Here is a 14225-nt window from a genome sequence, read left to right as displayed (position 1 = left end):
TGTGTCCGGACAATGCTTTTTCCTCTTTTGTAATGTAGGTCCTTCTAGGCATTTTTTTCCAGAATAGGTTCATCTCATCACAATTAAAAACTTGTTGAGGGATAAAACCCTCAGTGTCTACATAATTTTTGAAATCTTCAACAAACTTTTTAGCATCTTCTGCATTCGAGCTTTGAAGCCTCTCCATGCCTAACTACACTATGAATGCCCGTTTGCCTTTTAAATTTTTCAAACCAGTCCCTACTTGCCATGAAATCACCACTGGTTCCTGGGTTCTTTTGCTGAAGGTCATCATATAACTGCCTTGCTTTTTTGCAGATGATAGATTCTGAAATAGTATCACCAGCTACTTGCTTTTCAGTAATCTATACTAATAAAAGATTTTCCATGTCTTCATACATTTGTGATCTTTTAGCAGCAAGAATTTTTACACCTTTTGCCACATCAGCCGCTTTAATTGCTTCTTTATTTTTAATTATGCTGCTTACTGTAGTTCTCGGCATGTTTTTCTTCATTGCACTTTTTTGGGGCCATGCTCACTTCTTTTTACAAAGATAACTGCAAAAAATTGCAAAATTAAAAAAAAAATTCAAAGAGAAAATAACAGGTGATGCTCACTGAACGATCACACAAGGCAGACTGCTGGGCTATTGCACGGGGCTGGCTGACTGTGTGGGCGATTGCACGAGGCTAGGATGACCATGCGGTGGGTGACTTTTCGTGACGAATATAGGGGCTGATGAATATAGAGGTTCCACTGTACTAATTTTACTTTACAGTTCCCCCACTTTATATAGGCTTGTTAATTCAGCTCATAATTTTCTTAATTCATCATAACCTCTAGGATATTAACATTCTTTCACCTTTCACAAATCTGCTACACTTCTTTTTCTACTTTCACATCCATTTATGCATACTTAATTGAATAAATTAATACAATTTATATATACTCTTGCATCCTTTAATGCTGCTTTGCACTTTGAGGTGCATCTGTCATACCTGATTTATTAATTTTGCATTCACTGAAACCATTTCATCAACTGTATACCTCTTTTCATATGTAACTCTTTACACATTACCTTTAAGGGGTTATATTGAATACCCATATATATATATATATATATATATATATATATATATATAAAGCATCCATAAAATTACTGAGTTTAGGTTGTAAAGATGTAAAATTATAGTTAAAGTGTAATATATAGAACACCCAATTAATGCCATCAAACGATCGAACATTACATCGGACGTTATGTATATACTAAATAGATACGTTATAGTGTAAAGTTAATATCTTTAAAGTTTGAAAATCCATATAGCCATAGTCCTGCCATATCTCCAGTATACATGAAAACCAAAATATAAATCATATTAAGTAAATTAATAAAATAATAAAATAATAAGCCCAACACAGGAAAATTATTTTGCAAGGAACTTTGTCGAGGGCTAAACCCTTACAAAATAACCAACCCATGCTAGACTGAGCCATCGGTTTCTGTTATCATCTGCCTGTATACTAAAGCCAAAATAATATAATAGTGGAAATGTGGAATAATTTAGTATAACATTAACGTAAGATTTGAGACAAATGTAAGTCTAGAATGCCAAAACAACAAGTGTCGTACCGTAATACATAACAACAATTTATAAATGATACAGGCTGGATGATATTTAGCCCGACCGATCGCTACCACATTATAAGCACAACTGAGTAATTATTAAAATTTTTGCTGAACACAATTTAGCATAAAATTTTGCAGAAAATAGCTAATAAAGCTAACCGAAGGAGAACGGAAAAATGTATAGTAGAGCAATAGTACCTCACTCCCCCTCGAATTACTCTAATAGTTCGCGAGGTATGAAAAATAAGGCAAGAGGAAAGCTAACAGCAAAAAGAAAGAAAAGGTCAATTTATCGATAGTACATCGGATATTAACCGAGAGCGTAACTTCCCGACCCTAAAAGTAGGGATCCTGGTTAGGTAGTAAAGGCCTGTAAAAATATATCAATCGAATAAAAAGAAAAAGAAGAAAAAGAAAAAGGAAAAAAACGGAATGGCTAATTCCTAATAAAGTTTACTTTAAGTAGGACATAAATAATGTCAGATAAAGTCAAATTGTCAGTAATGCTAAGAGAACGAAAGACGGAACCTGTCAGATAAGGTCGGATTGTCAGTAATGCTTAGAGAACAAAAGAGGGGACATGGTAAAAACCCCGTAAGGAATCTACCAAGCATACTTTACCGTAGCCCAAGGCGGGAAAAACAAAACGCCTGCAGCAACCTCACTAGACTTATATAACTACAAAGCGTCATGCGCCACCTAAGATTTGTCAAGAATTAGCCGGTGTTTTTTGGATGAACAAAAGCATAATAGCGCCCTCTATAATAGAGAAAACAAAACCAATAATACTCAGATGTAGAAGAGAAATCCTAGTATAATATAGAATTCATTCCTACTGTAAAGAACCCATATAGGTACCACTTTTCTAAGGCGTAAGCTATATATAGCGAGTTCAAAACAGCAGTCCCTAGTATGTACATGTATATACAAAGGCTAATTAGTACACCACTCGCTATATCTATACCCTATATTAAAAAACAATAATGATTACATTAAGACCCCGGCAATATCCAAAATGTATATAACAGTTTAATAAACTGCCTGCCTAATATTTTCGATAATTTCCAACTGGTTTAAATTATCGTGGTACTTTTTTAGTGCTATGGATAAAGCAGTACTCATATGTTTCAAAATGAAATTATATGGGAAACCGTTATCCAATAATTTATGCTTAAGATCGATAAGCGCATATATAACATCACTTTTATTATTACAAATATATACTCTTCTGATAGTTTGTGTCACTATAATGTTTTTAAGTATACGTACAGAGATATTAGTACCCCAACGGGTTAAGTCTATAGTTTTGAAATTGAATTCTTTGCGTTTGTCAAATAGCTTGGTAGATAGTGTATTATTATTAATCTGAATATCTATGTCCAGATATGCTACTTTAAAAGGGTCACCGTAGTTAGTGACTTCTAGAACCAACTCCTGCGGGTAGTGTTTAACCGCTTCTGTAAGAAAGCTAGTATTGTTGAACACAATTAGGTCATCAATATATCTGAACATATGGATATCTTTAACAAAGTTGTTTTCAAAATGATGCAGATATAAGTTGGCGATGAGACACGAGCTACTCGCCCCCATGGCAATGCCAGCATGCTGTATGAAAATATTACTACCATTATAAATATAGCTGTTGGAAATACAAAGATTAATCAAGTTATCCCAATAATTACGTTGGCAGGGTAAAATTTGGCTATATTCTGTAAAATAATTATTTAACACCAATTTTAGACTATCATGTGGGATGCTAGTAAATAAATTTTTGAAATCATATGTATTTATATGTTTGATGCTATTCATATTGTTCTTTATAAAGGTTAAAATAGGTCTATTGTTATTAATAATTCTGGAGGAATCTATAGCCTTGAAAATCATGCTGAGCAATTCAACTAGCTTACTATGTGGGACTTTTGAGTAGCTATTTCTACAAGATGTAATAAATCTGAAACTAATAGGCGATTTGTGAAACTTGGGAATACCATACAAATACGGAAAATTAGTATTATAGTTACTAATTTTTAACCTTTTTTGTATAGCCAGTAGCTTTTTGGTAATAGTACCAAGGTTACAGTTAGATTTAGTATATGTAGCACTGCTATGTAGTTCATTGTATAATAGTGTGGCATAGAATTTTTTGCAGATGAAACTGTAATTATTAGCGGCCTTATCTATAGTTGTTATGATAAATATATCCTGTAACTCCTTTAAATGTCGTTTGATTAACTGCATATTATATCTTTTGCTATCTCTAATGGTATGATGCTTCCTATGTAAAAGCATACTAAATATATGTTGTTTAAAATCGCTATTAGTAAGAACTAGCCAATTATAGAAGGCCTCTAGTGGTAAATTAAACTTATAGGCCAATTTAAGGCAAAAATGCATAAGGTCAGAATGTATTAGTTTGGTTATAAGATTAGCATTAAGGCTAGTGTTAGGTCTGTATTTAAAACCGTAGGAAAGAACAGATCTCAATTCCTGGTGAGGAACCAGGTTAAGATTACCAGTAATTACATGCCCATGATGTAAGTCAACGAAATCATGGTATTGTGGTAAGTGGCAGTAGCAAATAGCATCCTGGTAGACATTATCTAAGTTGCAGGCTAGCTGCTTATAATTACAAGCAGTAAGCCCAAAAGGTTTATTGTAACTAAACCTAGTTACTATATTCCTATTACTGAGTGGAAAACTGCTAACATGTTTATTTAATATCTCCTTTAACGGTAAGTAGTCAAATATAATGTTACTGAATTTAATATTGATATAGATGTTATGGATAACAGGTTTATTACATAGACGATATTTAAAAATATCCCTAAGTAAGTGGTCAAGATGCTGGTTACGATGTGAATATGTCTGGTTAATTTTTTCTAAGGCTTTTAACTTGCTATGCTTGAGGCCGAATAAGATATCATGTATGAGTTTAATATTTATAACATTTTTATCCCAAGTATCCAGCATGTCGGTAAATTTTCCTAAAGTATGCTTAGTGCGCATTTGAATGCCAGTACCAGTATTGTTAAAAACTTTGTTTCTCATCTTACTACGTGGCAATTTAGGCTGGGATCTATTAGCCATATGAAAAAGTTTATAAACACAAGTATCTAAACTACCAATATTATAATTACGTCCATTAAACAAACTATTGAGACCATAAGGGTACAGGGTTTTATATTTAAGAATATTGCAGTTTTCACGTTGTAATCTAATGCTGTGTCTATGTTCAATATCTAATATAGTAATAGAAATATTATCGAAACTATGTGTTTGGAAGTGCTGCAGTTCAATGTCATTTTTATTAACAAAATTATTAATATGGGATCTGTGCCCATTAATTCTAATATGTAATTCACCTCCTGTTTGTCCAATATACTTAGCCATACACGTATTACATGTAATTAGGTAAATAGCTCCCCTAGAATGGCAGAAAACCGGATCATAGGTATTATGGGAGACATGTTTAATGTTCATGGCCGGGCAAGTTTGACATCTCATATTGTTGCATTTGTTGAATTTTAAGTATAGCTCCGATGCAAAAGTCCTCGTGTCCAAATGTAAGTTATTGTCTATAGTATCATTAACCGGGCGGTTACTTGGTAAGCCTAATACATTAGATGCAACATGGCTATTTTGGTTACTTATCGGATCACTCATAGCCATAGTAGAATCCGCGGTACAGTTTAGCCTACGCGACCGACGTAGTATCTTATGATTATTCAAAGTGTAGTAACTCATGATAGTATTATAAGGTAAAAATAACTAAAAAATGGGGGAAATACAGTTAACCATCGACTATATATCTTACCAAACTCACAGAGTATGATAACTAGCATAATAGTATCCTTATACTTTAATATAGCGAAAACAAAAATATTGATATAAAAAGATGTAGAAATTTAATGTAATTAGATAACGATAACGATAAGGAGAATCCTTGCAGACCAGTCAATACATAGGCAAACTCCTAATTAATAAAGCATCCATAAAATTACTGAGTTTAGGTTGTAAAGATGTAAAATTATAGTTAAAGTGTAATATATAGAACACCCAATTAATGCCATCAAACGATCGAACATTACATCGGACGTTATGTATATACTAAATAGATACGTTATAGTGTAAAGTTAATATCTTTAAAGTTTGAAAATCCATATAGCCATAGTCCTGCCATATCTCCAGTATACATGAAAACCAAAATATAAATCATATTAAGTAAATTAATAAAATAATAAAATAATAAGCCCAACACAGGAAAATTATTTTGCAAGGAACTTTGTCGAGGGCTAAACCCTTACAAAATAACCAACCCATGCTAGACTGAGCCATCGGTTTCTGTTATCATCTGCCTGTATACTAAAGCCAAAATAATATAATAGTGGAAATGTGGAATAATTTAGTATAACATTAACGTAAGATTAGAGACAAATGTAAGTCTAGAATGCCAAAACAACAAGTGTCGTACCGTAATACATAACAACAATTTATAAATGATACAGGCTGGATGATATTTAGCCCGACCGATCGCTACCACATTATAAGCACAACCGACATGCTGGATACTTGGGATAAAAATGTTATAAATATTAAACTCATACATGATATCTTATTCGGCCTCAAGCATAGCAAGTTAAAAGCCTTAGAAAAAATTAACCAGACATATTCACATCGTAACCAGCATCTTGACCACTTACTTAGGGATATTTTTAAATATCGTCTATGTAATAAACCTGTTATCCATAACATCTATATCAATATTAAATTCAGTAACATTATATTTGACTACTTACCGTTAAAGGAGATATTAAATAAACATGTTAGCAGTTTTCCACTCAGTAATAGGAATATAGTAACTAGGTTTAGTTACAATAAACCTTTTGGGCTTACTGCTTGTAATTATAAGCAGCTAGCCTGCAACTTAGATAATGTCTACCAGGATGCTATTTGCTACTGCCACTTACCACAATACCATGATTTCGTTGACTTACATCATGGGCATGTAATTACTGGTAATCTTAACCTGGTTCCTCACCAGGAATTGAGATCTGTTCTTTCCTACGGTTTTAAATACAGACCTAACACTAGCCTTAATGCTAATCTTATAACCAAACTAATACATTCTGACCTTATGCATTTTTGCCTTAAATTGGCCTATAAGTTTAATTTACCACTAGAGGCCTTCTATAATTGGCTAGTTCTTACTAATAGCGATTTTAAACAACATATATTTAGTATGCTTTTACATAGGAAGCATCATACCATTAGAGATAGCAAAAGATATAATATGCAGTTAATCAAACGACATTTAAAGGAGTTACAGGATATATTTATCATAACAACTATAGATAAGGCCGCTAATAATTACAGTTTCATCTGCAAAAAATTCTATGCCACACTATTATACAATGAACTACATAGCAGTGCTACATATACTAAATCTAACTGTAACCTTGGTACTATTACCAAAAAGCTACTGGCTATACAAAAAAGGTTAAAAATTAGTAACTATAATACTAATTTTCCGTATTTGTATGGTATTCCCAAGTTTCACAAATCGCCTATTAGTTTCAGATTTATTACATCTTGTAGAAATAGCTACTCAAAAGTCCCACATAGTAAGCTAGTTGAATTGCTCAGCATGATTTTCAAGGCTATAGATTCCTCCAGAATTATTAATAACAATAGACCTATTTTAACCTTTATAAAGAACAATATGAATAGCATCAAACATATAAATACATATGATTTCAAAAATTTATTTACTAGCATCCCACATGATAGTCTAAAATTGGTGTTAAATAATTATTTTACAGAATATAGCCAAATTTTACCCTGCCAACGTAATTATTGGGATAACTTGATTAATCTTTGTATTTCCAACAGCTATATTTATAATGGTAGTAATATTTTCATACAGCATGCTGGCATTGCCATGGGGGCGAGTAGCTCGTGTCTCATCGCCAACTTATATCTGCATCATTTTGAAAACAACTTTGTTAAAGATATCCATATGTTCAGATATATTGATGACCTAATTGTGTTCAACAATACTAGCTTTCTTACAGAAGCGGTTAAACACTACCCGCAGGAGTTGGTTCTAGAAGTCACTAACTACGGTGACCCTTTTAAAGTAGCATATCTGGACATAGATATTCAGATTAATAATAATACACTATCTACCAAGCTATTTGACAAACGCAAAGAATTCAATTTCAAAACTATAGACTTAACCCGTTGGGGTACTAATATCTCTGTACGTATACTTAAAAACATTATAGTGACACAAACTATCAGAAGAGTATATATTTGTAATAATAAAAGTGATGTTATATATGCGCTTATCGATCTTAAGCATAAATTATTGGATAACGGTTTCCCATATAATTTCATTTTGAAACATATGAGTACTGCTTTATCCATAGCACTAAAAAAGTACCACGATAATTTAAACCAGTTGGAAATTATCGAAAATATTAGGCAGGCAGTTTATTAAACTGTTATATACATTTTGGATATTGCCGGGGTCTTAATGTAATCATTATTGTTTTTTAATATAGGGTATAGATATAGCGAGTGGTGTACTAATTAGCCTTTGTATATACATGTACATACTAGGGACTGCTGTTTTGAACTCGCTATATATAGCTTACGCCTTAGAAAAGTGGTACCTATATGGGTTCTTTACAGTAGGAATGAATTCTATATTATACTAGGATTTCTCTTCTACATCTGAGTATTATTGGTTTTGTTTTCTCTATTATAGAGGGCGCTATTATGCTTTTGTTCATCCAAAAAACACCGGCTAATTCTTGACAAATCTTAGGTGGCGCATGACGCTTTGTAGTTATATAAGTCTAGTGAGGTTGCTGCAGGCGTTTTGTTTTTCCCGCCTTGGGCTACGGTAAAGTATGCTTGGTAGATTCCTTACGGGGTTTTTACCATGTCCCCTCTTTTGTTCTCTAAGCATTACTGACAATCCGACCTTATCTGACAGGTTCCGTCTTTCGTTCTCTTAGCATTACTGACAATTTGACTTTATCTGACATTATTTATGTCCTACTTAAAGTAAACTTTATTAGGAATTAGCCATTCCGTTTTTTTCCTTTTTCTTTTTCTTCTTTTTCTTTTTATTCGATTGATATATTTTTACAGGCCTTTACTACCTAACCAGGATCCCTACTTTTAGGGTCGGGAAGTTACGCTCCCGGTTAATATCCGATGTACTATCGATAAATTGACCTTTTCTTTCTTTTTGCTTTTAGCTTTCCTCTTGCCTTATTTTTCATACCTCGCGAACTATTAGAGTAATTCGAGGGGGAGTGAGGTACTATTGCTCTACTATACATTTTTCCGTTCTCCTTCGGTTAGCTTTATTAGCTATTTTCTGCAAAATTTTATGCTAAATTGTGTTCAGCAAAAATTTTAATAATTACTCAGTTGTGCTTATAATGTGGTAGCGATCGGTCGGGCTAAATATCATCCAGCCTGTATCATTTATAAATTGTTGTTATGTATTACGGTACGACACTTGTTGTTTTGGCATTCTAGACTTACATTTGTCTCAAATCTTACGTTAATGTTATACTAAATTATTCCACATTTCCACTATTATATTATTTTGGCTTTAGTATACAGGCAGATGATAACAGAAACCGATGGCTCAGTCTAGCATGGGTTGGTTATTTTGTAAGGGTTTAGCCCTCGACAAAGTTCCTTGCAAAATAATTTTCCTGTGTTGGGCTTATTATTTTATTATTTTATTAATTTACTTAATATGATTTATATTTTGGTTTTCATGTATACTGGAGATATGGCAGGACTATGGCTATATGGATTTTCAAACTTTAAAGATATTAACTTTACACTATAACGTATCTATTTAGTATATATATATATATATATATATATATATATATATATATATATAATTATATTAGTTATAAAAAAGAAAAAGTTAAAACGAGTAACTGTAACTAATATATTTATGGGTCAATGCAGTTGCAAGCATGCAATACACCCATAATGTCTATAAAATATTATAAAATATTAAGGATAAGGATCAATCAAATAATAATACTATCAGGGACTTAAGAAAACGCAAAAAAAAAAATATATAAATATATTATCGCTTTTTACCGACAATCTAGATGACTTCAACTGGGGCCAACACCCAGACTGAAGGCAAAAAATGACAAGAGGTTCTCTGTTTCTGTAACGATCAATATATGCTAAGTAATTTAAATCTAAACCAAATATAAACCAGTATAGGCCAAATATAAATCAAATGTAAATAAATAAAATGTAAATAAATTTTAGAATTATTAGAATCAAATGTAAGAAATATAAGTAAAATATAAATGTAAGCATATATTAATCATCGCTGACCCGACAGAGAACGTAATTTAATGATTAAAATAAGATTAAATATATAATACATACTACATATTTACCGTATCTAGGACATAATGTAATAGTCGTCAAAATAATGTGGTGCCCCCTATGTGATGGATACGGTAACAATAAATATAAATAAATAATTAAATTTAAGTTAACGCAAAGAGAAACATGCAGATAGTAAGAAGAAAAACTAAAGGAGTAGGAATAATAGAACCTGAACTCCACAAAGGCAAAAAATAGTGGTATAGATAAGAAATAGTTTCTCCTAATAATTTCTCCGAAATTATTAGGGCAATCCGAGGACGTAGGAGAAATTCCTACTGACTTCTAATCTCTCTTGGCATAAGCGCATTACAAATTTTGCTTCCTCTGCATCTAAAAAACCTGGTTTTCTCTTTCCCTCTGCATTGCTTTTCTTCCAAACAGCTGTTCACTCTGTACAAATCGCACATCCACCCTATCATGGAATATTGTTCCCACATCTGGGGCAGTGTCCCCCAAAACCTCTCTCAGACTTCTAGATTCCATACAGAAGAGGGTAGTTAGGTTAATTAATGACTCATTTCTAACAGAGTCTCTCTCCACTTGCTGTCTCTTAGACTTACTGTTTCTGCTGCATGCCTTTTATACAGATACTTCCTTGGGCACCGTTCTTCTGAATTGGCTTCTATAATTCCCACTCTCTCTTTCAAAACAGTCCGAACCCGTGCCGCCAACACCCATTTACTGTCCAACTTCAAACTCACAGAACCAACTTTTCATCTTCCACTTTTATTCATTCAGCTGCCATTTTGTGGAACAACCTTCCTTCATATGTATTTCCTGAAATTAGTCTACAGAAGTTCAAGTTTAATGTCAACAAATATCTTCTTTCGTCTTCTCAACCTCCAACCCAAGCACGGTACTAAGTGCTATAGGTTCTAATACCTCTCGTGTTTGTGGTTTTCATAAAAAAAAAAAAAAAAACTCGGACTATGTTCCAAATATAGTTTTACAGTTTCCTTATGCAGTGGGATTATGATCTCCCTAGTTTTGCAAGCAAATGTTTGATAAATCACTGATAGGTCTTTTTTCGAACATAATGTCTGAGGTATCTCTTGCAGTTTGCGAAAACAGTCTTTTTTAACTTGTAAACCATTAGGCTTAGCCGAATTCAAAACTGGATTATGTTGAATGTTTTCAGTAAAGTTTTTCAAAATTTTTTCCACTCTCATTTCGAATATTTTTGTGTCCATAAAATTTAGAAGCCTTTAGAACAGTTATATTAATATTAGAAATTGTTCAATAAAACAATAATACAATAAACAACTACTGTGAATTCTAGCACTCAGGTTCAAACAATCTGCCATGGTGTAAAAACAAATCACAACATGATTTTTAGACAGCATAAAGGTTTGTTATTATAAATCCTATAATATGTTGTGTAACTAACTATGCAAGGTTTGTCCCATATACCATTAACAAAATATTTTTTGTTATGTTTTAAAATTACCTAAAATAACATGAAAAAGATATAAGCACCATTTTAAGAATTATTATTAAAAAAATCATAGATGGATGTGCAAAATATGCTTCTTGGTTAGTGGGAAGATTTTCATTTTCTTCAGCCATTTGTATACTTTTACATATCTTTGTTCTTCCTAAATATATTTATAAAAAAACTAGTAATAAATAGCATTTATGCACTTAAAAATTAACCTCCCCAATGATTGAAGAAATAAGGATTAATAAATGAAAATAAATAAATGACATGTCTTATTTTTTTCAGCGAAGTGAAATGCATGGGAAATTATTTTATTTATTTATTTTTTTGATAGAGGATCAGAGTAAACCTGTGATATTTGCTCTTACAAAGAATCTGCATATTTTAACCAAGATTTTTACATGTAAGTATTTTTTTTATATGATATTCTAACAAAAAATGGAAGATACATGAAGTACAGAGTAATCCTGTAGTTCAGTAATAGCAGGATAGGCATAATTTTTTCCTTCATATACAAATTTCATTAAATACCACACTTAGTGGACAGAAATCATGCAGTGCCTACCTAGTGATAGGTAGGCACACCTCTCGCCTGGATAGGGGCAGTCACACGGCAAGGAATTGAATCTGCTAGTTCATGAAAGCGTTTCCTAGGTATTTCCATGCTTGCTGCACCACTGCCCATAATTCTGTCACATTCCTGGGTGGAGGATCCAAAGATCGAATGGACCTTACCACAGCATCCTAAAGATGCTCGACAGGGTTCATGTCCATTGAACAGGGAGGCCATTCCATTGTGGTAAAATCTGCGGAATGCCCTTTGAACCATGTTCTAGTCATGAAAAAGCACCTCCCCACGGCTCAGTGGGGAGGTGCATTGTCCTGCTGGAAGAGTCCATTGCCCTGTGGATGCACAATGACCAGAAGGGATGAAGATGGTCTGCAAGGATGGACACATAACCTGGACTGTTCAGAGATGCGTCTAGATGTACCAGAGGTCGTCGTCATCATCATCATCAGCCATTTTCAATTCACTGCAGGATGAAGGCCTCTCCAGCAACTTTCCAGTTCCTTCTGTTTTGAGCACTGGCCATCCATTTACTATCCACAAACTCATGAATTTCATCTATCCACCTCCAACTTTGTCTTCCAGGTTTTCTTCTAGCTCCTCTTCGGTACCATTCTGTTATTTTCTTAGTCCATCTGTCATCATGTCTCCGAGCTATGTGTCCTGCCCAAGACCATTTTAGTTCTTTAGTTTTTGATAAGAATGTCCTTTACTTGAGTTTGCTGCCTAATCCATGTGTTTCTCTTCTTATCTAACAGTCTAATTCCCAATATAATTCGTTCCATTCTTTGCTGTGTAGTTCTCAGCTTCTCTTCCATTCTTTTGGTGAGTGCCCAAGTTTCACTTCCATAAGTCATGGTGGGGAGTATATATTGGTTCATTATTTTACGTTTCAGACAAACTGGGATATTGCTCTTCAGTATGTTACTATATTTCCTGAATGCTATCCATCCAAAATTTATACTTCTCTTGACTTCCAGCCATTTATCATTATTACAGCTAATAACTTGTCCCAGATAAGTATATGACTCCGCCTTTTCAATTACTGCTCCTTCAATCATTTTTCCCTTTCTGTGGCATACTTGTTCATCATTACTTTTGTTTTAGCCATATTCAACTTTAGTCCAAAATCTTTACTAACTGTGCATAACTGATTAAGATTTTCCTCTAATTCTTTGGGATCGTGGCTTATGACCACAATGTCATCTGCAAATCGTAAATGTTTTAGGTACTCTCCGTTCACATTGACTCCTTTCTGCGACCAGTAATCTTCTGAAAGCTTCCTCAAGGGCAGCAGCAAACAGCTTCAGAGATATTGTGCCTCCTTGTCGAACTCCTTTCTCAATTTTAAATTTCCTACTGTCTTTGTCTAGTCTAATAAAGGAGGTAGCACTCTCGTATATTTTCTTCAAAATCATAATATATGGGGTATCTATGCCTTGTCTTTCCAGTGCTGTATGGAGTCAAATGCCTTTTCATAATCCATGGCCAGGCATAATGGTGTTTTATATTCATTTGCTTTCTCCATTAGCTGTGATATTACGTGAAGGTGATCCATAGTTGAGAATCCGGTCCTAAAGCCAACTTGCTCTTTCGGTTGATTCTCATCAAGTATTCTTTCTAATCTGTTAGTAATGACCCTTGTGAACAACTTGTAGATGTGGGATAACAAGCTAATTGGTCTATAATTTCCAATTTCTGATTTATCTCCTTTCTTATGCAGCAAAACTATGATTGCATTATTCCACTGCTTAGGCGTCACACCTTTTCTAATGCACTTTGTGAAGAGCCTTGCCAGTTTTTGTGTTATGTCTCTTCCTCCCAATTTTAACAACTCTACAGTAACTTCATCTTCTCCCGGGGCTTTCTGATTCTTCATTTTCTTCAATGCATGTTCTACCTCATCAGGAAGAATATTGGATATGTCGTATGTGTTGCTACTTTGCAATCCATGTTCCCCACTGCTAGCATCATTCCCCTGCTCCTTGTATAATTCTCTATAGTAGTCTTCTGCTATTTGAATTATGCCTTCTCTGCTGTTTATAAGTACACCATCACTATTCTTCAGTTTCAGTATCATTTGTCTTTCTGTATTACTTCTCATGGCTGCTGATTTAAATCCTTTGTTTTCCCTCAGTGCTTT

General features: G+C 33.5%; 1 protein-coding gene across 1 annotated transcript in view; it reads left to right on the top strand.

The window, feature by feature from the left end:
* The window catches only part of LOC150086169 (uncharacterized), a 249210-nt gene that overhangs the window by 163849 nt on the left and 71136 nt on the right, over positions 1 to 14225 (top strand). The window contains exon 10 of the mRNA XM_090374434.1: positions 11849 to 11917. Coding sequence (XP_090230560.1) covers positions 11849 to 11917 — 69 coding nt within the window. The remainder of the gene's footprint in view (positions 1 to 11848; positions 11918 to 14225) is intronic.

Source organism: Mastigoproctus giganteus, chromosome 5, assembly GCF_048544385.1.
Source record: "Mastigoproctus giganteus isolate SK-2022 chromosome 5, ASM4854438v1, whole genome shotgun sequence".
NCBI lineage: Eukaryota > Metazoa > Arthropoda > Arachnida > Uropygi > Thelyphonidae > Mastigoproctus > Mastigoproctus giganteus.
Note: the sequence above shows the minus strand (reverse complement) of the source record. Positions and strands in the feature narration are given on the sequence as shown.